Source organism: Rissa tridactyla, chromosome 9 (genome assembly GCF_028500815.1).
Source record: "Rissa tridactyla isolate bRisTri1 chromosome 9, bRisTri1.patW.cur.20221130, whole genome shotgun sequence".
NCBI lineage: Eukaryota > Metazoa > Chordata > Aves > Charadriiformes > Laridae > Rissa > Rissa tridactyla.
Genome location: NC_071474.1, coordinates 24,248,712 through 24,272,680, shown reverse-complemented (window position 1 = coordinate 24,272,680; position 23,969 = coordinate 24,248,712). Strand labels below are relative to the sequence as shown.

General features: G+C 59.6%; 1 protein-coding gene across 1 annotated transcript; it reads right to left on the bottom strand.

The window, feature by feature from the left end:
* Positions 1–6,956: 6,956 nt before the first annotated feature.
* On the bottom strand, positions 6,957–18,203 carry CSK (C-terminal Src kinase). Its single transcript, XM_054215300.1, has 13 exons — positions 18,125–18,203; positions 12,395–12,473; positions 11,897–12,010; positions 11,177–11,289; positions 10,216–10,435; positions 9,664–9,757; positions 9,512–9,577; positions 9,270–9,369; positions 9,053–9,143; positions 8,674–8,747; positions 8,369–8,564; positions 8,062–8,148; positions 6,957–7,927 (listed from the first exon to the last, which is right to left on the bottom strand). Exons 2-13 carry the CDS (start codon positions 12,407–12,409, stop codon positions 7,745–7,747), a joined length of 1,353 nt encoding a protein of 450 aa, XP_054071275.1. The 5' UTR covers positions 12,410–12,473; positions 18,125–18,203; the 3' UTR covers positions 6,957–7,744.
* Between the last annotated feature and the right edge of the window lie 5,766 nt (positions 18,204–23,969).

Sequence of the window (23,969 nt, the reverse complement as noted above, 5' to 3'; positions counted from 1 at the left end):
TTTCCGAAATTTAAAGACAATCTCCACAGATTAAAATGATGGAACAGCTGTGAAGCCATAAAGTAAAGTGAAAGCGGGAGGGGGAATTGGCCCATCTTCTCCCTCCCCCCCTTGGCCAAGGTAACACCAGGAAAAAAAAAAAATTGTCTCAAAAGGAAAATTTTTAAAAATCATGTATTTTTCTTGGATAATAATCTGGTTGGTGACCACTGCTGTTAGGGAACAGAGCCTGCTTTTGGAAGCGACAAAGGGGATTTGTCCCCATGGAGGCTCTCCAGGGCTATGGCTGAATCCCGGTGGATCAGAGTCCCCTGCATGATGCCAGCCGTTCCCCCTGGGTTCATCTGAAGGTGCAAATTGCCTTTCCCCGGAGCCATTGGGTTGAGGGACACCCACCCCAGGCACCGTTTGGCACAGCTCAGCGTCACCCACAGCATCTCCCCACCACCCAGGCGCCCCTCTGGCTGCTGCCCGCCCTTGAGCCAACTCTGAGCTGGCCGTTCATGAATCCCACCAACTGTTTGAAGCAACGATTTTCGCTTTTCACACCGACCTGCAGATTCCCTCAGTGTTTTCCCATGGGCAGCCCACGGAAAAGGAATTTTAACCCCCAGTGAGCTTTCACAGACAGCTTTGAAACAGGCTGAGAGCCCCAGGAGCTCTGCAGACCTCCCTTCGCCGTCAGCATGGCCACATTCCGGCTGTCGGTCAGAGAAGGACTGGATGAAAAGAGAGGCAGAGAGGAGGAAAAGCATCCCTGCTTGTATCCCAGAGCTGCTTTGCCCTTGGATGCCGGGCAGGTTTGAGCCTTGGGTTGGTTCAGAGGAGACTTTCGATGTGGCTGGTCCCGGGAGCTTTGGTCAGTCCGAATTTCTGTCTTAAGCATTCGCTAACAGTAAGAGACTTGAAGTCAGGACCGATTTTTTCCAGCTGGGTTAGATGGGTCAGCCACCATGTAGCCTCCCTGTCTGAGAAACTAAGAGGAAACAGCTCTTGATGAGCCGAAATGCTCGGCCAAAGTGGCTAGGTGAAAGGGAGCACACGATTACCAGCAGCGGCCGGGACTCAGGCGCTGGTGGCAGGGACACTCACTCACCAGGACGTGCCCCATGGAGGGGGACCATGAGCTTGTTCTCGGCAGCCCGGGGTGGTTGAGCAACTGGTTTTGCAGGGACGGAGCGAAAGGCAAAGGGAAGGACCTCCAGCTGGCCGCTCTCCCACCCCTTTGGCTCTTTGGCCCACGTCCTCTCCAAGATGTGTCCCACCTGGAGGTGGACGAGAGAGGGCAATCAGAGGGTGCGGGGAGGGCTGGTGACGGTGCTTCAAGGTGGTTGATTTCCATTTGCTTCTCTTTGGGCGGCTGAACTCTTCCTTATCCCTGAAATGTATTCGAGTAAGAATGACTCATCCTTCCTCCCAGGACTCTAACCTGCAGTAACGAGATGTAAATCCTTGCATGACCTATTATATTAGCTTATGCTATATCACACATCTCCGTGGATTAAACGGGAGGGAGATGAAATGTCCCCCGGTAGCAGCCAGCCTCAGACAAGCCGGTGGAAGTTAAGAGGATCCTCTCTCAGCATTGACACCTGATTTGAATAGGAGGCAAGCAGTTCTTTTTCCTCTGCCATGGTGAGAGGGATCATTTCGGCTCTTCTTTCCAGGTAATGGGAGAACTGGCTCCAAAGCCAGATCTGGAAGCTCTCCCTTCAAGCAGGGTTTCATAGGATGCTCCAGAAAACCCTGGAGGGCACCAGAAATGGCAAGGATTTCCTGGAGTGGCTGGTCCTTGGAGTTATCCTGTAGGTTGTACAGGGGAGGGGAAGGGTCTGTGACCTTGCCTCGCAATGCAATAGCGATAAGGCCACCAAAAAGCAGCGGTCTCGTCCTCGTCAGCCTGAAATCCAGGGGAACACAAAGGTCTAAACCTTTGAAGACCCTGAGTAGGTGAGTTAATCCTGGAAAGAGGCGCGTGTGTGTGCTGGAGTCGCGACGGGGGAGGACATGAGAAGGCATTTCTAAATAAAGAAGGCGGCCTCTCCGCGGGGAGAAGTCACGCTTGCACTTGGTGGCTGATTGTCACATCTCGTGATGGGGACAGGCACCGCAAAGACAGGGACATCTGTGCTCAGCCCAGACCTTGGGCACGCAGGAGCGGAGTCACCTCTGCTCTTCCCACCTGCGGACAGGGGATGCTCCCACGGGATGGGGACAGGGAATGCCCTGCTGTGCCCACCACTGCCGCGCAGCCAGGAAACGGGGACAAGGCACAGTGACATCCATCCCGCGATGACAGCATCTGGAACAGGCCCAGGAGCTGAGCATCCCCAGGGCAGGGTGGCTCTCGCCTTGGGGACAGTGGGGGACATCTGCCCCCGTCCTTTGAGGTCTCCACCAGCAAAAAAGCAACAGAGGAGCCACTGATTAAACCTCAATACTAATTAATCTCTGCTGAAACATCTTTTTTTTTTTTTTTTTCCATAGAGCAGCTGATTAGAGTATGTTGTTGCACCCTTACCGGTGCGATCCGCTTCTCCGTGTAAACTGCTCGGCTGTAAGAAGGTGACTATTTCTCCGTGACGGGTATTAAGAAGTTATTAAGAAAACATCTGAGGCACTGAAGTGCTGAGGTTTGGGGAGGGGGAAAAAGCGGAGGGACCTTGAGGGGGGGGAGTGACAGCCTGGCCGGAGGGTCCCGGCGCTGTTATGGACCACCGCAAGCTTCAGCTGCCGAAGTTAAAGAGAAAATGTACAATCACCTTGAGCGTAACGCCCCTTCAAAGGGCTGGTGTTCTCTTCTGCCCCGCACTCACCGGGCTAAGAAGTGCCGCTGCGTCATTAACATCGGGAAGGAAGAAATTTTAGGGTAAGGGCCTTGTACGTTACCAAATAAAATTACTTCTTTTCATGTCACCTGAACGTCAAGTAAAGTTAAAAGTGTCGGGAGTTTGCCTTGGCCGAGGAGGACGAAACGCGAGGCAGCAGTCAGCTTTGGATGGAAATGAAAGCAAAGCTACCTTGTCGTGACCTAGGGAGGCCATTTCAATGTAAAGCCTTCCCACTCCTACGGAACTGAGCCTTTACGTTCCCCAAATCTGGTGTCATCGTCTAAGGACAAAGAAATCCCAAAGGGAGGGGCTGTTACTGTTCTTATTTGATACTGAGCTTTAATTGTACTGAGGGAGAGCTATATATCATATGTGCCATACGTCACATGTCGTGTCATGTGATGAATTTTCATTTTTATTTTTATTTTTTTAAGAACTTGCGTTTCATTGCACCCCACGCTCTCGCGCATCCGTGGTGCCTCCAGAGCGTCTGTCCCTCAGTGGGGATGTTGCTGCCTCCGCTTAGGGCAGCACAGGCCGAGCTGCAAATTAATTTCTCCCTTAAACCACTGTCAGGGCTGCACACACGCATCGACGTACGCGCACCCGTGTATGCGCTCCGCAAATTATCCTCTTCTGACCCCCAAAACCTGAAGACCTTCGCAGCCTGTGCTGCCCAGGGAAGTTTAGTGGAGTCCGTGGAAAGGATAGGGCCCTCCCCATTTCTTTCTTTCTAGGTGGCAGAAGATGTGACAGCCAGGTACCCTGATAAACCTGGCACTTCTGGCCGGCCGGCCCCCTCCTGGCCCTGGGGTGGCCCCCTGGGGGGGAGACCCCCAGAGGTACCTGGGAATGGGAGCCGGGGGTGGGGATGCTGCTACGTCCCCTCACTTCCCTCTGAACTCCTTTGTCTTAGCACGGTGTCCAGCCGAGGATTTTGGGGGTTGGGATGGGTGGGATGGGAATGGTCCTGCCCGAGGGGTGTGCAGGGGGGGATACAGCCTCTGCCCCATGGGATACGGGGATTTGGGGGTGCCGTGGGTGCACTATCAGTAGAGGAGGGTAACCAGCCAGCGGAGCAGGTCGGGATGGCCGGCACCCATGCTGGGAGGAGAGATGCTGCTGGGGGTGAGGAAGAAGAGGGAGGTGATTGGGGTGGTGGGGGGTGGTGGGGGTGGTGGGGGGGCTCCCATAAGGGAGCCCGCATCCGAGCAGTGACACAAATACGGACGGACAGACACACAGAGCATGTAAACAGGCACATGGGGAGACCATGTGCTGCTCCGCTGCCGGCGGTTGGAGAGCACGCCCGGAGCAAAGGCACACGCCAGCCGGAACGCACACGCAGCCGCACAAACACACACACACACGCCGAGTTCTCCCACGGGGGATCTTTCCAGCCTTGCCTTCGTTTCCTGGAGTGCTCAGAAGGAAAAGACACAAAAAAAAAAAAAAAAAAAAAAAAAAAAGGCGGGGGGGGGCAGAGAGTGGGAGGCTGGAGAGGTGAACCGCACCGCCCGGTGATGGGGATGGCTTTGTACATCGCGCTAAAAATAGTCCTGGTGATAAAGTCGGCGGTGGAGGGGGAGGAGGTGCAGGCGCTGCACAGATGCTGGCCAGGGCTGCCAGGGCTTCGCAAGCCCCTGCGCATCAATGGCCGGAGCAGAAGGAACCTCGTTGGGTCATAATTAGAGCCAGTAATTTGCCCCAAGCAGCGCGGAGGGAATGAAGCAGCAGGAAGGGGGCCCATTGAACACCCCCCCCCCATCCCCCCCATCCTCCAGGGATGGATACTTTGCAAACCTTGGGAAATGGGAAAGCGATAAGCGCTTGCCGCAGCTGGAATTGTGCTGGGAACAGCTGGGGGGGGGGGCTCTGGTTCCCTTTGCAGCGAGTCTGAGTTTTTATTTGTTTAGAAGAGGAAGGCTGTCGGGGGAAGGAGGAGAAGGCAGGCAGGAGCTGGGACATGGGGAAGAGCCGAAGCCAAAGGCAGGAGCCCCGCTGGAGAAGGGAGAGGGTACCTGCAGGGAGCGGAGGGAGCCAGGGCCAGCGCTGGACTCGATGCCCTGGGGTGAGCCCAGTGAGCCTGTTCGGGGAATGGGGTAGGTGGAGGGGCCTGCAAGGTGAATGGCTGGGGAAGGAAAAGCAAAGCACGCGTGGCTTCAGAAATTGTCCTTTCACCTCCTGCGGTGTCGGCGCCGGTCCCCGAGCCCAGCTGGTGCCTTCCAGCAGGCACCCCAGCCCAGCCGGCGATGCTGAGCTCCGCTCCAAGCTGGCACCCCGACCAGCGGTGCCGTGGGGAGAGGCAGGAGGGCTGCCAGAACCCGGAGGCTGAGTTTTCAGGAGCTTTTTAAACTCCCTGTCTCTGTCCTCCTGGCACGCCATGTGGCAAATGCAGAGGCAAGGTCCCTTTGTGCCAGGGTACGGGCACCCTTGGCGTTGGGCGGCAGCAGAAATCGCTCCCTGCCTGCTGCCGCTGATGAGTCACACTGCGAACTTGAGGCAGGATGGGAGCTGACACGACTGGGCCCAGTGCCCGTCTCCTTGTCGCCCACGGGAGGAGGAGGAGGAGGAAGAGGGGGGACGTGTTGTGCAGCCAGCACCCGAGAGCCACAGTAGCCCCTGGGTGCCATAGAGGAGCCGGCAGCCCGTCCCCTCTGCCCACGCTGCTGCACAGGCTGCCCGCGCGTTCGCAGCTGATGGAAACAGCCCCAAAATCCCTGGGGAGGCATCACCCAGTGGCATACGGGCTGTCCTCGGCTATGCATCGCTGGGCAGCAGCCCAAAGTGGGGGCCACGGAGACAGGAGCAAACAGCCCTCTTTGAGGGAAACTGAGACACGGCCACCGGCGGCAGGAGGGGCTTGGCAGGGTGAAGGTCACCTTTTCCCAGCGAGGAACGGGTAGAGCCCTTCCATGGGGCGCAGGGAAAACTGTTCCCCGTGGATTTCTCACAGATGACCTCTCTTGACATCCTCCAAACACACCCGGAGGATGCTGAGGATGTTGGTACAGCCCTGAACCGCCCCCGCCAAAACCCTCCTCTCCTGCCCATGGGACCAGGCACAGCCCCAGCGATCACCAGCATGGTGCCATTTGGAGAAAAAACCCGAAGGTCTGAAGGAGTTTTGTGTCAGGTTTTCTCCCCTTTTTTCAATGGCTGGCAGAGCTCCATCGACCAGCAGTACCCCGGGGCAAGGGGGACCAGAGGGGACACGAGGAGGGGCCGGACCAAACATTCCCCCCCAACCCCGCAACCCCCGCTCGCTGATGTCAACCATCACATGAAGATGCCGGGTATTTCTCACCGTTTCAAAAGCCACGTTTCTTGCAGGCTTTGCCTGTAAACTACTTTAATCTTCGTAAGCCTGAAAAGTAAAGCTGCTTATATGGCTGCAGGAGCACTGGGCCCGGGGGTGGGGGGGAGGATGCGGACAAGAGGAGGTGGGGTTAGTCCGGGGGAAACGAAACCCTATGGTGGATGAAGCCGCATCACCCTCCTCCGGCATCGTGGGGGGGTTCTCAGGGGAAGGGGATTGGGAGCACACATCGTGAGCCCCGCACATCGTTTAACGCTGAATAATTCTCCCTTGGATGCAGGGAACTATTTTAAACGTGCTGAGCCCCGTGTGCCAGACACCACCTCCGCCCGACAGCCTTCAAGAGAGCAGGGACGCCGTGGGGACACCTGCTTTGGGTGTCTTTTGCCCCTCAGCTGGGACAAGCAGGGCAGGGAACGAGGTCCACCAGGTCCAGGGATCAGCCCCCAGATGGATCCCCAGATCTTCCCCTGCCTGGTCCAAGCAGCTCCAAGGGTGGAAGATAAAGCCCACCTTAAAGGGGAGCTTTGGCATCACTTGGCAGCGTCATCGCTGTCACAACCTCGCCAGTTCTCATGGCAGGGATGGAGCCAAGCGATGCCCAGGCTTCTCATCCCAGCTTGGTGGGGACATGGGCCAGGGATAGTGGGGACTGTCCCCACCTCGTCCCCTGCCAGAGCATCCCAGGATCCCCAGGGCACCGTGTCCCACCCCCCCACCCCACCCCGCCACGGCTGCATCCCACGGGAGCAGAGCCGGAGACAGAGGGGCAGTGAGGCGGGATGTGCCGTGTCCGTATGGAATGGTTTTTTTTTTTTTTTTTTTTTTTTTATTACAGTTTTAATCTCACAGTCGGTAGCATTACATGAGAATAAAGCACTGGACAGGACTGGAAAAAAAGGCCTCTGGAGACAGCATGCAAACATTGCAACGAATTTAAAGCAAAACAACCCAAAAAAAAAAGCGTCTCGCGGGGACGCGGCCGTGCTCTCCCGACTGGGCAGCGAGTCCAGCGTCTCCCCTTTAACCATCACTTCTGTCGCTGGGGTTTCCTTTTCATATGTCCGTTTCATTGGCTTGTTTATTTTATTATTATTCTTCTTTTATTAACCTTCTTCTCTCTCTTTTTTTTTTCCTTTTTTTTTTTTCTTCTTTTAATTACATTAAAAAATAAGATTCGTACTTTAGTAAAATGCCCAGTGCTCACCTGGGCCCTGCTTGAAATAATAAAAAACAACCAAAAAAAAAAACAACAAACAAACAACAAAACCCCCCCAAAACTGAGGAAAAAAAAACCACCCCAAAAAATAATAAAAAAAAGAGCCTGGGAGACCAAAAAAACCCCCAAAACCTTAAAAAAACCCAAACCAAACCAAAAAAAAACCCCCTCATTTGGAAGTTTGGAAGCGACCGGGAGAATTGGAGGTGGCAGGGGGTGGGGGCCAGCACCCCCAGGGCTCCTTCCCGGCTGCTCCTGATGCCAGGGCCGGGCAGGGGGGATGCCCACACCCCGGCGTCCCCCCAAACCCCAGCGTGGGTCCCCTTCGGCTGCCGGGGTGGGTGAGCCCCCCCCAGCTCCTCCCCCACCCCGGCCTCACAGGTAGAGCTCCTTCTCTTTGATATGCACTAGCTGTTCGCGGAGCTGGTGGAAAGACGGCCGGTGGCCGGGGTCCAAGGTCCAGCACTTCTTCATCACCTCGTAGACAACAGTGGGGCAACCATCAGGAGCATCCATCTTATAGCCCTTCTCCACGCGGGGTACCACGTCCTTCAGGGGCTGGGGATGGGGGGACACAGGGGATGGGTTTCAGGATGCAGAGAGGGGGAGTTCAACCCCCCCAGACAGGGGCTGAGCCCCCCCAGCCCCGCCAAAAACCCAGCTTGGAGGGAAGGTAGGTGGTCCTCACTTACGATTCTCGGATAAGGCACTCGCCCGAAGGAGTAGATTTCCCAGAGGAGGATCCCGAAGCTCCACACGTCCGACTTGGTGGAGAATTTCTGGAAGCGGGGAGAGATGCTCCGTGAGCGAGCTCAGGCAGGGATGGGGGTGAGCAGATCTTCACCACCCTCAGGGCAGCTGGTTTTGGGGGTCAGACAGTGGGAACTGGGGCTCAAGCACCATCTCTAGGTGGAAAATTTGGGGAAAACGTGTCCCCTTCCTCCAGCCTCCACCACATCCTCGCAGCCTGGGGACCCCCCCCTCCCTCCGCTCACCCACCTTTTCTCTAAGTGCTTCTGGCGCCGTCCACTTCACTGGCAACTTCCCCGTGTCCTGCGTGGAGGAGGCTTCCTTGGTCAGCCCGAAATCGCTGACCTTGGCGATGTTGTCCTCCGAGACCAGGACGTTCCTCGCCGCCAGGTCCCGGTGGACAAAGTTGTTGGCTTCCAGGTACTCCATGGCTTCACAGACATCTCTGGTTGGGGTGGGGGTCACAAGGTTAGCGAGGTGGCCCCAAAACATTGATGGATGCAGGTCAGGCTTGTGAGCATGGCCAACCCTCGGTGACTTGCCCCCATACTTACAAGGAGAACTTCAGCAGGCAGTCTGCACCGAGGACCGACCGCCCGCGTGACCGTAGGTAGTCTACTAGGCTGCCCTGGAGGGATGGAGATGGTGCCATCAGGGTCAGCGTCCCACCCACCACCCCATCCCATGTGGGGCAGGCCCCAGGGGTGATGTCCCCCGCCTTGTAGGGCAGGATCCGGGGACAATGCCCCTCCCTTGGAGCCAGTGATGAGACGTGCAATGGCACTGCTACCTCCAAACACCACGGTGGCCCCAAGGAGATGCCACCCAAGCTGGGACGACCCAGCTGGGTCTGCCAGGGTGCAGCCCTGGGAGCCTGGGGGGACTATGTGGGGGGCAGAACAGGAGGGCAGGTGCCTGGGGCGAGGGTCTCACCTTGGCCATGTACTCGGTGACGATGTAAAGGCCGCTCTTCTCCTCCACGATCACCCCCAGGAGCTGCACCAGGTTGCTGTGCCGGAGCTGCCTGCACAGGCGCAGGAGGGCTCAGGGTTTTGAGGAGCAGAGGGGCCTCCCGCAGTCCCCACAGGGCATCGGAGACCACCCCCCCTCACCCCCGTTGCATCGTCCCCCCACCCCGGCTAACACTCACGTCATCACGGACGCCTCCGCCAGAAAGGCTTGCGCTGTGGCATCGTTTTTAATGCACTTCACGGCGACTTTGTTCCCCCGGTAATCCCCCAGCATCACGTCTGCAGGCCAGGAGAGACAGGCATGGGAGGGGCAGGGAAGCATCCCGGCCTCCCGGGGTCCCACCATCACCCTGAGGGGGGCTGCAGTGGAGCCCCCCACCCCCTCTTAGGGCCACCGCCACGCTGGGGACGCGGGGCTCACCTCCGAATTCCCCTTTGCCAATGATCTGCAGCAACTTGAGGTCCTTCATGTTGAGGGCCCAGCCACCTGTGGGTGTGGAGGGGGTAAAGAGAGAGTGAGGGGGGGTCTGGGGGGTGCCCCCAGGAGCCCGGGAAAGGACCACGGCCACTCACTGCGAGAGAACTCGTCCTGCGCTGCCACCGTCCCCTCCATCACCTTCGGTTTGATGAGGCGGGTGCAGAGCCCGTCGGCGTCCGTGGTGTAATGCTGCGGGGGGGGAAGAGTCAGGTAAGAGGGAGACCCGCTACGAGGGGTGTCACAGCCACAGGGGACAGGTGGTGGTGCGCGGGTGACACCCTGGGGTGGGGGAGTCCCTGCCAAGGCGATGCTGGGCTCTGGCATCCCACCAGGTGGCAGCACAAGGCCGTGGATGGGACCGGTCGGGGGGGGGTGGGGTGCCTCTGTCCCTCCTCCTGGTCTCTCCATCCCCTTCGCATCCTACCCCTGTCCCACCCGCCGGGTCGGTCCCCAGCAGCCCCAACCCACGGGGCCAACAGAGAAGGTCCCACCCCACCTCTTGGGCTGCAGACCTGCAGCCCCCCCGCAACGCTCTTACCCCTCCGTCCCCTGCCGACCCCGAACCTACGGTCCCCGAACCTACGGTCCCCAGGCTGGCCGAGGGGGACGGGAGCGGTGGCAGCTGCCTCGGGCAGGCGGGACCTCACCTCCACCAGCTGCATGAGGTTTTCGAAGTAGACCTCCTCGTCGATGCTCAGCTTGCTGGAGGAGTAGATGATGCGGTAGTGCTCCACCTTCCCCTCGCAGCTGACGCACAGCGTGTAGTCCCCGGGGTAGTTGGTGCTCTCCCGCACCAGGAAAAGCCCCGTCTCCGGTGGGTACAGCAGCCGCTCCGCCTGCTCCCGCGTGATCTTCCCGTGAAACCACCTGCAACGGGACACGCAGGGCAGGTCAAGGACCGGGGCGGGGGATGCGCTGGCCCAAGGGCTCGGACCCCCGTGGGACCATGGAGGGGGCTGTGGTCGAGGGCGATGGGGACGTGGAGGAAGCCTTGGTCCCTGCCTGCGCTGGGCTGGCCTGCCTATGCTCCTCCTTGCTGCCTCCATCCAGCCCACGACACAGCTCCTTCCACGGCGCCCTGCTCCCCTCCTCCTGGTCCCCGACCCAGGACTCAGCCCCTCCGCACACCCTTGGGGGCCTTCCTCCCCACAGCTCCTCCAGACTGGGGGTCACGGGTGGCTCTGGGACACAGCAGGGACATCAACACCATCCATCTGCCTGCCTATCTACTCTCCTTCCTACGCAGACCCTGTTCTGACCCCCCCGCCTTCTTCCTCCCAGCAGCCTTTACAACCACAAGTTTGAGTAAAAGACCCATTTTCCAATGCAATCCAACCGTCCATCATCTTCCCGGCTCCAAAGGTGCTCAGAGCTCTCCCCCAGCAGCAGCAGGTCCCCAATCAACGCTGCTGGGAAAGCCCAAGCCCTTCCCCTTCGGCTTTTCAACCTCGCTGGGCCTGGAGAGGGATGTCGCTTCTCTTGGGACATGGGGTCAACGGGGTCTTTGGCCCGATACAGCGGGGATGCTCCAGACCCAGCCAGCTCCCCCCAAATTCACCTCGGCAGGGTCCCCCAGGAGCAGCAGCCGGGTCCCCAGCGGATACTCACGGCATGAGGCTGAGCTTGATCCCAGCTTTTACTCCTTCCCGCTTCTGCACGTAGTTAGCGGGGATGATGCCCTCCCGGCCCACCTTGTTCTTCGCCTTGTACCAGTTGGGATCCTGCGGGGACAGCGGAGATGTCACCAGGACCCTGTGGTCCCTGGAGATGGCAGCATCCCACCAAAGGCGCCCATGGGGGCTCTCAGCGCTGCCTCCTTTCCCAGGCATGTCCCCAAGCATCCTGGCACCTCCTGCCTGGCCGCAGAGGGTCGGGGGGGTCAGTGCTGGGGCCAGCAAAACCCGACACTGGTGGCCCCGTGGGGGTCACTGTGATCTCCTTCCCAGGCCGCCGGGCATCCCGGAGCCACCCACGGCCTCTCTGGTTTTCTCCCCGCCCCCGGCGCCGAGCCCAGCATTGCTCCCTCATCGTGAGCCTCTCCCCTCCCTCCTCCTCCTCCTCCCGGGAGGCACTCAAGAGCCTTACCTTTCAGAGAAACCTTAACTAACGAGGCCGTGAATTAATTAACCGACCATGCGGCCCCATTCCTGCCCTTGCTGGCTCTGCGGGACTTCCAGTGGGACAAGGGGGTCCCACCGGCATGGCTAACGCAGTGCTACAGGATGCAGGGATGCTCCCGGCATGCCGTGGAAATCCCGGCATGGGGAGGAGGAGGGGGCGGCAGCAGTCCCGGGGAGGGGGCGGTCCGTGGGCAGGCGATGGCCTTACCTTGGTGACAGCGACAATGGTGAGGACGTCTCCTTTGCTGAAGGGCAGGTCCTGCTCGGCGGTACCGTGGAAGTTGTACTTGGCAATACATTCTGTACCGGACGGCCAAACAGCCTGGCCGGGGAGAGAGGGGGAACGGCATCAGAGCCCCGCTAGGCACGTCTCCCACCCACGGCCCTCCCCCCCACCACCCCCGACCCACGGGGACCAGCCCCATGGGGGATGCGGGGCTCTCCTTCCCCTGATGCAAACCCAAGCAGAAGCAGTTTGGGAGACTTTGGGGCAGCCCTAGGATCTCAGACAGTGGTTTTCAGCTGGGATGGGGGCAGGGTGGGGACACACACAAAACCGCAGGTCCTGGGCTTCTCTTAGGGGCACGGGGAGGGGTGGGCACAAATGACCCCACGTCCCTTCTCAGCCCTAGGGCCACCTCTGAAGCAGATGGAGAGGCTGGAGATGCCGCTCCATCCCTGCCTCTCCTCCCTGCCCGGTGCTTACCTGCATCCCTGACATCTTCTCAGGAGGTTGGGGGGCTGCGAATCTCACAGGGGGGACACGTCACTTGGTACCATGAGACCTGGAGGGGGACAAGACGACTGAGAAGTGGGCATGGCAGGGAGGGCTGCGTAAGGGTGACGCTCAGGGAGCGGCCCCCGCCCCGACAAAGGACGCCCCCCGGGGCCACGTGAGCATCTCTTCTGCCACCAAGAAGGGAACAGGTCCTGTCCGAGGCGCTGCTTCCGAAATGTCCCCAAACCTGGTGGAAGTGGGAGCTCTGGGTCCCCTCGGCAGCTGGGGACCAGACTGTCACGGAGCTGCTCACCTGGATTATTATAAGGTATTTGCATGGATACAGCTTCTTAGGAGCGGAGGCTTTATGTGCTGCGTGGCCACCGCAGCATCTGCATCAACCATCCAAGGGATAAAACCAGTATGGTACAGGGGGGGTGGAGACGCGCAGGGATGGGGAAGGGGCAGAGACAACCTCCAGGAGCAGCTGGAGCCCGTTCCCCAACCCAAGGTGGCTCCTGCACCATGGGAACCAGCTGTAAGCGGCTTCAAACCCTCTGCCTGACACGCGTACGGCTGCCTCTGCCTTGCAAAATCCCCCCCCAGCCTCATCCTGCAAAGCCTCCTCCACCCATGTCCGGGGGCTGCCGGCAAGGGGGATCACAGTCCCTGTGGCACCAATGGGGAAACTGAGGCACAGGAGCGGCGAGGGGATGCGGCTGGTGACGAGCATCCCAGTCCCTTCCCCGGCAGCAGCAGGGGCTGCACAAGCTGGAGCCCCCACTCTCCCACGGCGCCTGCTGACCCATGCGCGGAAACATCCAGCCCTGGGAGCTTCCCAGGCCCGGGATCCAAAAGAAATCAAAAATAAATCTACTTCCTGCAGAATAAAACCCATCGGCACTCCAAGACACAGGGGCTCCTGCCGACTCCTAAATCCCAGAGGGATGCACTGACCGGGGGTGCCGTGCTCCCCCCTCAGCAGCACCCCAGCCTGGGGTCGCATCCTGCTCCGGTGCGTGGGAGGGGAACAAACCCGGCTTTATTCTCCCCGCTCTGACCCCCCGGGGAAGAGATGAAGTCACCAGCCCTGGCATCAAACCCGGCTTTCTTGGGCCGGGGCGTTGGGGTCGGGCTGGGCTGGGCTGGGGGGCACAGAGCGCGATGGGCGGGATGCAGGCAGAGCATCCCCGCCCGCCCACCCCAAAAAACCCACCCGGGCATTTACGAATTGATTGGGGGCCACCAGCAGCCACCGCTCCCAGCCCTGCTGTCAGCAGCTCAACGTATTTTGGGAAAGAGGAACTGAAACGAGGGGCAAGGCCAGAGACGGGAGGAGGAAGAAGATAAGGGGCAGAACCGCGGGGAGGAAAAGAGCGGGTGCAAACGCAGCCCCATTTCCACCGCAGCCGTGCCCAGACCCCTCCGGAAAAGGCGTCACGCTGCCACCACCTCCCTCACCTTCCCCCAGAGCGGGGACAGGCCACCAGTGGCTTTCTTTTTGTCATCAGAGAGGAGAAATTGAGGTTCCAGGCTCTCACCCCACAGAAGGAGTTTGGGGACCCGAAGCTGAGCGCCGGGGTTTCCAGCGACACCCATCACCGCAGCGTCTGAGTCAGTTTTCTTCCAGCCAGCCCCGGGGGTTGCTGATGAAGAAAAACCTCTCGAGATGGCACCTAAACCCAACACGATGGCAACCATGAGCCTGAGGACGCTGCCACAGAGTTGGCCAGGACCCATGGGAAAGCAGAGCAGAACGATGCTGGACCGCAGAGCATCAGCTGGGGATGCAGCCCCCCAAAACGGCTGATTTTCGGTTAAATCCTGGATTTACACCTGGTGTAGAGCCAAAACTTCAGCCAAAGGTCCAGATACCGCCAGTCCGAAAGGCAGTCCGGGAAAAACAGGGGATAAACTATACCCCTCCATCAGTCCCTAGAGGGATACGGCTAAAGTCTGGAAGGAGCTAGTTGAGGAGAAAGTGTCCCCGTGCCCCTGCGGAGGGAATTTCCCACCGCTGGGAAATTTTCGGCCCCATTCCCCATCCGTGGAGGATGCTGAACCGGAGCCGGCCCTGGGTGTTGCTCAAGGAGCCACTCGCTCATCCCTGAAGGGCTGAGTCAGCGCTTCCCACTGCTCTTCTTTTAAAAGAACCCAAGGAGAAGAGAAAGCAGAAAGGCTGGGGGTTTCAGTGAAACGTGGCTCCGGCTGGAAAATCCTGGCCAAGCTTCGGCCACCGGAGCCGGGTCGGGATGCTAGGGAGCATCACCCGGGAGGGATGCCCAAGGCTCCATCCCAGGACCGCAGCCCATCTGGAGGTTGGAAAAGCCAGTCCCGAAGGCTGGTTGTTTGGGCTTTCAGCTCACAAAAAGTCACCGGCATTTATATTTTATAAATACAGAGAGGATACAAAATTTATAGCCTGCCTTCAGGCTTCCAAGCCTTTATAAAGAGTATTTTTTTTATTCTTTTTTCCCCCCCCTCTTTTAAAGAGGAAACTGTCCCAGCAAGCAAACCCCGCCAAGAGGAACACGCTCCAGCCAGTCCCAGCATTTTTACCTTCCTGGGCCGTGGACGTTCGCGGCGTCAAATGGTGGCATTGTTATAAACATACCACAAAAAATTTGCTTATCAGTTTTTAGAGGGGGAGGCAGTTAATGGCACCAGGAACTGCCCTTTGCAGAGTCTCTGATGCCCCCTTCTCTATTTCTTCTCCCTCCCACGGGTGATTTTTAAGCAGCAGCCTCAATTTTTTATTTTTTTTTAAATTTTTTTAAAAAATTGTTACCTAATTTCTGCCTCAAAGGCGAGGCTCTCCGAAGAGGAGGAAACCACCCCCCCCCCACCCCCAACCCTGAGAGCACTGAGCTCCGGGGCCGCTGCCAACCGTCCCCCCGAAGGCGCCACTGCCTTGCGGTGGCCTCATGTGACAGCCAGCAGTTCCTGCCGAGCGCGTCACCCGCCGTCACCCCAACCTCGTGCCCGCGTTCGCTTCCACCAGCCGGGCTCGTATCCCTACGGGATGCCGGCTTGGGAGAAGGATGTAGCTACGCTGGCGTGGATACAGAGCCTAAAGAGCCGGAGAGCCCTGGGAAAACGCCGACGTCACCCCTTCTCTCCTAAAGCAGAAGTGCTTCCGAAAGGAGGATGCGGAGCAGCAGAAGTCAGCTTGAAAAAAATACATATTCATTAAAAAAAACTCATTGAAAAAAAGAATTTAAAAAATTTAAAAAGCCCAACCCATTCAGCAGAGCCCAGTGCTAGGTTGGCCTATTTTCAGCCCTGCCAGGCGAGGGGTTCGCCCCCCTTGGAAACTCCCCATCCCAAAGGAGGGGCTCAGGGAAGCAGCTGGAGCGTGCAGGGGATCCACCAGCCTTTTTTTTTTTTCCGCTGAAAACCGCCTCCCCTTTCCTCCCCACCTTCTGCCCGAGCATCCTTCGAGCTGCTCTGCCCAGGCACCCCGGTGAGGAACCTCGGCCGCACCTCCAGAAGGGCTGGGACACGTGCTGGTCCCCATCACCTCCTTCCCAGCCCTCCTCCTCCTGGATTTCCCTCCGGGAAGCCCAGCTCGGCAGGGCAAGGATGGCGGGTACCTTGGCCACCTTGAGAATCCAAAAGGCATCAGGAAAACGAGCCGGGGGAAACCTTTCCTCTCCTTAATCACTGGCATTTCCTCCTCCTGCCAAAATCCTGCTGTGCCAAACCTGCTGGCGGGCTGGAACCGGAGCCCCAGGGGGGATTTTGGGACCCCCAGACGGAAGAGCACCAGCTAAGGAGAAGTCTATTTTAAATAAAGTTTAGTTGTAGACAGTAGGAAAGCTTCATTCCCGTTGGAAATAGGTGTGCGGGTGCCATCCGCATCCACCCTGCTCCGCTCATCCGTCACCTCGCCTGCACTGAACCATCTCCCGACGCCCAACAACCACCCGAGTTTCTTTAAACTTCAAAAAAACCCAACCCCGAAAACAGGCAACATCCTCGCCCTCTCCAAAAGATCTTATCGCCTGTTATTACAAGCTAACACCTACGATTACTCTAATCGAAAGAAAAACGTTCCTCCTTTATCGCATCAGCGAGCTGGCGGTGCTCGCAGGGAGGGTTTGCGCTGCTGCTCCCCCGACCCAGCTTCAACTGGGTGCCCCGCCGGGGGAAAAGGGGCACCTCTTCCATTTTATTTTATTTTTTTCCACGTTTTTATTTCTTTTCAAAAGAAAAAAAGAGAAGATGCTGCTATTCGGACCGCAGAAGGTGCCTGGGGGATAGTGGGCAGCAGGTGGAGGCCTGGAGATGCTGCTCCTGGCCACCCCATCACTGAGGGGTTTTCCTGGTCCTCCTCTTTCCTACAAAAAAAACCTCATCGGGGTGATTCTTTTTTTTTCCCCTCCTCGTTACCACACAAATGGCCCCAGCATCCCCATCCCAGGTCCCAGCGGGTGTCAGGGCATCCCTGGGGACGAGCACGTGGCACGGAGAGGAGCAGTGGCCAGTAGATGCTACCAGGATGGAGCTGAAAAGTGGGTTATTTTGCGAACACCCACCCAAAATCAAAAAGATGGGGGGGAGGCAGCGGCAGCAGGGCGAAGCGCACCCCAAACACCCCTGGGATCCCGGGGTGTCGCCGGGGGGGCTTCTCCTGGTGCTGCTCCCCACCACCAGGCTTTGCTCCATCACCACCATCCAGCGGATGCTCAAGGAGGGAGGGGAAGATGGGGACCTCCCCCCGGGGGATGCTCCCCACACCTCCTGCATCCCTCCGCTGCGCTACCACAGATCCCAGCACCCGCTCGCCACCTCGCCAGGATCGGGATGGGCTCCCATGGGAAAGTGGGGGTGCCAGATCCCCTCTGTCCTGGGAGGAAGGCAGCTGTCCCCCTCCTCCTGCTGCTTCCCCAGCCCTTGCACCTTCAATATAAATATATATTTTTATTTTTTTTTTACTTTTTAATTTTTTTTTCCGCACGATGGCACAGCCCCTTTCGCTCTCGATAAACCTACATGCAACAGCCGTGGCTATAAATAACCCATCGCCGCGTTATTGACCCAAACTAACTAAACAAGTAATAATAATAAAGAAAAATTAATAAATAAATAAACATATTTCGCTGCCAGCCCCTTTTGATGCCCGGACCCAGCTTCCCTCCTTCCGCCCCCAACTGCTCTCAAAAAACCCCCGCCAGCAGCTCGGGGACCAAACTGGCCCCAGCTTTTGTACGGGATGGGGATGGAGGCGGGGAGGGGGATGCAGCCCCCTCAACGTGCCGGCTAGCGGGTTTGGGGGTCAGGCAACGGCACCCCCCACCCCATCCCCAGGAGGAGATGGGGATGCTGCTGGGGGGTGGGGGTGGGGGGTGTCCCTCACTCTCTCCATCACCGGAGCAGGGAGGATGCGCCCCCCCCGCCCCACCCCGGGGGTCCCTGGGGACAGTCGCTGAGCGGGAGGCTGAGCGGGGGGGGGGGGTGGGGGGGTGGCATGGAAGCGGCCCGTGATGGGGGGTGTCACCCATCATGTTTGCCCCCCCCCCCCCCCCCCGCATCCCCCATTGTCTGCGCTCCGCCGCGCTCCCGGCCCCGCATCCCCCAAACACGGGTGGGATGCGGAGGACGGAGTGGGGCGGTGGGGGGGATGTCGAGCAACCCCCCCCCCCGCGGTGTCCCGTTGTGTGTCCGCCCCCCCCCCCGTCCCCTCCCCGGGCAGCGGGTCGTTCCCCCGGTACTCACCTCCCTCCGGGCAGGGGGCTCAGCCCGCCGCCGGCTGCTCCATGCGGCGCTGCCGGGGGCCTCCGGGGGGCGGGGGGGGGGGAGACGAGGGGGGGCCGGGGACACGGCGGGGGGGGGGGGGGGCGGAAGGGGCGGAGGAAGCCGGAGCCGCCGCCGCCGCCGAGCCCGGTGCGGGGGTGTGAAAGGGGGGGGTTGTGTGAGGGGATTTGGGGAAGGGGAGGGGGGGGGGAGCGGGGCGTCCGCCGCCCACCGGGGTGCGGGCGGGGGGCGCGGGGCGCGGCGGGGCCTGCTAGAAGGAAGCGGCGGCCGGAACCGGAGCGGCCCCAGCAGCGCGCCTGCGCCGGCAGGGCCCCGGGGCCGGCGAGCGGGGCGGGACGGAGCGGGGCCGCCACCTGCCGGGCACCGCCGCACCGGCAGCGGGAACAGCACCGGGACACGCACCCGGCACCGCGGCACCCACCGGCACCCACCACCTGGGACCCGCCCTCGACACCGGAACCCCCCACCACGATCCGCACCCGGCGCCGAGATCCCCCGCAGGGACCCGCGTCGGGAACCGCAACCGCCACCGGGACCCGCACCCGCCACCGGCACCCCCCACCGGGACCCGCACCGGGCACTGGGACGCCTCACTGGGACCCACACCCGCCACCAGGACCCAGCACTGGCACCCGCACCTGGCACCGGGACCCGCACCAGTGACGGAAACCGCACCCTCCACCGGGACCTTCACCCGCCACTGAGACCCGCACCAGGACCCGGCACTGGGACTGGCACCGGCACCGGCCACAGGACCCCCCCACGGGGACCTGCACCCACCACCAGGACCCAGCACCGGGACCCGCACCTGGCACTGGGACCCCTCACTGGGACCCGCACCCGCCACCAGGACCCAGCACCAGGACCCACACCCGCCACCGGGACCCCCCACCAGGACCCGCGCCTGGCACTGGGACCCCTCACCAGGACCTGCACCGGTGACGGGAACCGCACCCCCCAGCGGGACCCTCACCTGCCACTGAGACCCGCACCAGGACCTGGCACTGGCACTGGCACTGGCACTGGCAACAGGACCCCCACCACCAGGACCCGCACCCGACACCGGGACCCGGTACCGGCAACAGGACCGTTAATGGGACTGGCCCCGAGCCGTGCTGCCCTCCCACAGCCCAGGCGCCACGCCGTCCCCCTGGTTCCATCGTGGGCTGGGGGTACCTGCTCAGTGCGTGCTTGCATGGGCACAAAACAGTGCTAAAATAGTACTACTATATTAATAATAATAATAAAAATTAATAATAATACAATAAAAATGCTAAAATATCGAAATAATAATACAATATAATATAATACAGTGTAACACAATATAAGATAAAACAGTATAATATGTAACAATATATATATGTGACATAATATGGAACATAATATAATATATAACATAATAAACATCACATATCGTATCATATCATATATCATATCGTATCATATCAATCTCATATCCTATCTAGATGTCCTCCAAGGTCCCTTCCAACCCAACCCATTCCATGACTCCGTAACACAACATCGACACCACCGCTGCCACCAATGACGGGGATGACGGTGACAGGGGAGGAGGGTGGCAGGGTGGGGCTGCAGCGAGGTGGTCACAGAGCAGGGGTAGCAGGGCCAGGCACCCCCCCCCCGGTGTCCCCCTCCCCAGCTGGCTGCAGCATCTTGGCATCTTGAGGAGGGCATGGGGTGGGAGGCTGGCAGCACCCCCACACGGGGTTTGGCGTGAGGGCTGGTCCAGCAAGCGAGCGGGATGGAAAGAGGGGTGGGACGAGGGACGGGAGAAGGGAACAAGCGTTTGGGCATCCTGGCGTGTTTCCTTATCTGCCATCATGCCGGTCCCTTATGGAACCACGGGCTCATAGAATAGCTTGGGTTGGCAGGGACACTTAAATGCCATCAAATCCAACCCACCTGCCATGAGCTGGAATATGTTCAACCAGACCAGGTTGCTCAGAGCCCCGTCCAACCTGGCCTGGGATGTGGCCAGGGATGGGGCATCTACCACCTCTCTGGGCAACCTGGGCTACTGTCTCACCACCCTCACACCAAAGAATTTCTTCCCAATATCTCATCTAAATCTCCCTTCTTTCAGTTTAAAACTGTTCCGCCTTGTCCTATGGTTCCATTCCCTGATCCAGAGTCCTGGAGCCCCTTTAGGGACTGGAAGGGGCTGGAAGGTCTCCCCGGAGCCTTCCCTTCTCCAGGCTGAACCCCCCCAGCTCTCTCCTCGCAGCAGAGGGGCTCCAGCCCTCCCAGCATCTCCGGGGCCTCCTCTGGCCCCGCTCCAACAGCTCCGTGTCCTTCTGCTGTTGGTGCCCCAGAGCTGGAGGCAGCACTGCAGGGGGGTCTCACAGAGCGGAGCAGAGGGGCAGAATCCCCCCGCTTGCCCTGCTGCCCACGCTGCTGGGCATGGCCCTTGGGATGGCCACCACATCTGTCCCCTGGGGGGAGATGCGGGGACCAGAGACCCCCCCCCACACACACACTTTCCACGGAGAGGCCGCGTTTGCCGCGGGCCGCTGGAACGCCGCCGTGCTGATGGTGCCTCGCCGACGCCGAGGTGGTTGTCACTTCCTGCCCTGGTGGCTGCCGCCGCCATGTACGGCAAAGCAGGAAGCCCGGGCGCTGGCCTCCCTCCACTTTTTTGGCTACCCTTCACTTCTCCCCGTACTTCGGCATCACCCCTGACGAGGCGTGGGTGACCAAAAACCAGGTGGAGGGGACGATGCCAGCAGCTCCGCTGCCCCAGGGAGGCTCTGAAGGACACCAGTGTGCGGGAAGAGATTGCGGCCAACTTCCCTGCATCAAGCGTGATACCCCCAAGGATGCTGGGGGGGGGGGGGGGGGGCAGGGGGGCAGGAACCCTTCCCACCCGCTTCTGCCCCTCTCCTGCTAGGTAAGGGACTTTGAGGGCTTAGAAAACAAGCCTGATTCCCAGCCCTTCGTGAGTGGGAGTTGAGGATGCTCGCCATGGGATGAGGGGAGCAGGAAGAGGCGGTGGAGGTGTCGGTGGACACCGCAGGGGATGGGGAAAGTCAGGGGACAGGGAACATGGAGATCCCAGTGGCCAAGGGTCTGGGTTGGAAAGCCCAGCTTATTTTTCGGGAGCACATCCTTGCTCCTACGCTGTGCGTGGGAAAGAGCCTGGGACTGGCTGCTGGAGTCAGGCACTCCAGGGCCTTCACAGCCCCGAGCTTCCCCCTGGCGGGAAGGGGGGCCTGGGGGGTGGGTTGTGCAGCAGGGAGGTGGGGAGTGGGGCTCACCCTCCCCACAGCCCCCGCACAGAGCGGTCCTGGGAGGAAATGAAACCAGCTCATGCGTCTGTTTGCCCCAGAAATGCACCCGCAGACGCGAGCCCAAACCCACCCACGCACGCATCGGTGCACCCACCCAGGCTTGCACACTCACCGGCACATCCGTGCACGCTCCCAAGCATGGGTGGGCACGCGAACATGTGTGCGTGGTGTGGACACACCACACACCTCCCCCCCCCAACCCCGGCTGTGCAGCCGAACCCAGCATCGCTGTCCTCTTTTGTGTGATAGTAACTAAAAGTCCAGAAAAACCCTTCCTTGCACCGCCGGAGCCCGGAGTTCCCCCTCTACAGGGCTGGAGAGCTGGTGGGTCTCAGCTCTCGGATAAAAATACCAGGCAATAACCCAGCCTGGTGGAGAATCGTGCCCAGTCCCATGTTTTCCCAGTCCATCAGACCTAAGAATACAGAAATACCCCAACAAATGCACGGTCAAAAATGCTCAGAGCTGCTCTTGGCTTTTTTTTTTTCCTCCCATCTGAAGATCCATCCCTGAAGCCCCAAGACCATCAGCATCCCCAGGGACAGCTGGAAGGGTGACACAGGAGATGGTGGCCAAGGCTGGGCCGTGCAGGAGACCCGGAGGGGAATCCTGTGTGGAGCAGCTCGCTGCAGCGTCCCAGCCGGGATTTATCCTGGGAAGGGTCTTGGCTTGAGGGTGAGTGATCCCCTGGCTGGCAGGGGAAGGACGGATTTGGCCACACGGGGAGGAGACGTGGCCTTGCACCAGGAGAGGGGGCCCTTCAGCTGGCGGGAATCAGCTGGAAAAGGGAAAATAATAGAAAGGGAAAAAAAAACCAACCCAAAACCAAACAACAAAAAAAAAACCCCAGAGGATGAGCTGAGAATAAAATCCCGAGCGAGAGATATTCCTTCGCTCAAGGGAGCAGAGCTTGGGCAACCGCCCACCCTGTTGATCTGCCTCTTCTCTGCATCCCCTGGCCGGTTTTGCCCCTGTTGGGCCACAGGTTTGGTGCCTCCGAGGGATCCAGGTGGCTCAGGCTGGATGAGAAGCGGTGGGCAGGGGAAGGGGAGGTTGGCTGGGTGTAGTTGACAGCAGAGAATCCGCAGGCGGTGGCTGGGAACATCAGGAAAAAAAGCGTGGAAGCTCCCAGCTCATTCCACCTTGGCTAATTCACCTTCAAGCTGCAAAAAAACCCCGAAGGGAACCAGGTTTGGCCGGTTCTTGCGGCTCCCAGAGCTCCAGGGGCGATGGGGGATGCTCTGCAGGGAGGGGGGTGTAGGTCTCCTACAGATCCCCCTCCCGAAATGCGCCTCCCCCCCAGAAAATCTCCAAGCGGGGGTAAAAACCCTCGCTCCTCCGCACCCAGCAGCAAAAAGCACGGGTGGAGCTGGTGTGACAGATGCCACGGGAGGGCGTTCACGTCCCAAACCCCAGCGAGAGGGGACAAAAAGGTTTCAGTGAATTAGGATCCTTGTGTTCTTCCCCTCCCCAGCGCTGGCAGCGGTCCCTGGCTCTCAGGGGGCTTCTCCCCCCATCCCCCCACCCCCCGGGGCCGGCCCTGAAAACCCTCTCAGGTTCATTTCAAAGGGTGTCCTGGGGAAACCCTATATTCCCAAGGAGATTTTAATTAAAGCAGAAGGGGACAAGGCTGGGGATGCTGCCTCTCCTCGGGTGGCTTTTCACCTCCAGCATGGGACGAGGCTGGACGCCCCGCTCTGCCTGTGTGTCCCCCCCCACCCCAGCCCTGCTTTACCTACTGTCTTAGGGTTCAGTGAGCTGATTTTAGGGGCACGAGAGCCCTTATTATGAGGCCAATTAGTGGGGGGCCTATGGGGGCAGATGAGACCCCATCCCTCTGTGTGACACCCCCCCCCGAGACCTACCCTTGCTCTGCTGTAGCTGGTGCTGCCCTGCCACCGGCAGCCGCAGCGCCAGCTTTGGGGACATAGAGGTGACTGCCAGCCCTGGGTGCAACCCAGCTGTCCACCCTGCATCCTGCTGCCGAGGCTGGGTTGGGGGAGCACCCAAAATTCCCCACACTTTTGGTTCACACTGCCATTGCTTGCAGGACCCGGTGGCCCCCAGCTCCGTGGGGACGTGTCTCCGGGGCTGCTCCACATCTCTTCTCTCTCTTTTCCTTCCCCCACTGGAAAATCATGCCCGTGGCCATGCTGGGGTGGGGCGACAGCTGGGTTTGAGGCCATTCCCGGGAGCCTGGAGCTTTGCTCTTGCAGTGCTTTGCGTGCAGGGAACAATCATCTCTGCATTTCCGTTGTTCCTTTCTTAACCCGGGGCCAAACTCCATCCTTACCCGCTTTCATGTCCTCTGATCAACAGGCACCTTGTACCTCTAATGACACGGGGCAATCGATCAGCCCAGTCGACGTCTCCTTTCCAGAGGCAAGAGGGAGGTGAGGGGTGGGAGGAGGAAGAAGGGTTCATACTGATTTGGGAGCCCTCAGAGCAGAGCCATGGACCAGGTTTAATGTGTCCAGCTCTGTTGGCTCAAGCTCTCCTCC

Coding starts and splice junctions, on each gene's coding strand:
- CSK (XM_054215300.1), bottom strand. Junction 10,436..11,176: donor ATCAAGCTCAGCCTCATGCC/GTGAGTATCCGC, acceptor GTCCCGTTGCAG/GTGGTTTCACGGGAAGATCA. Junction 9,578..9,663: donor GCAGGACGAGTTCTCTCGCA/GTGAGTGGCCGT, acceptor CCACACCCACAG/GTGGCTGGGCCCTCAACATG.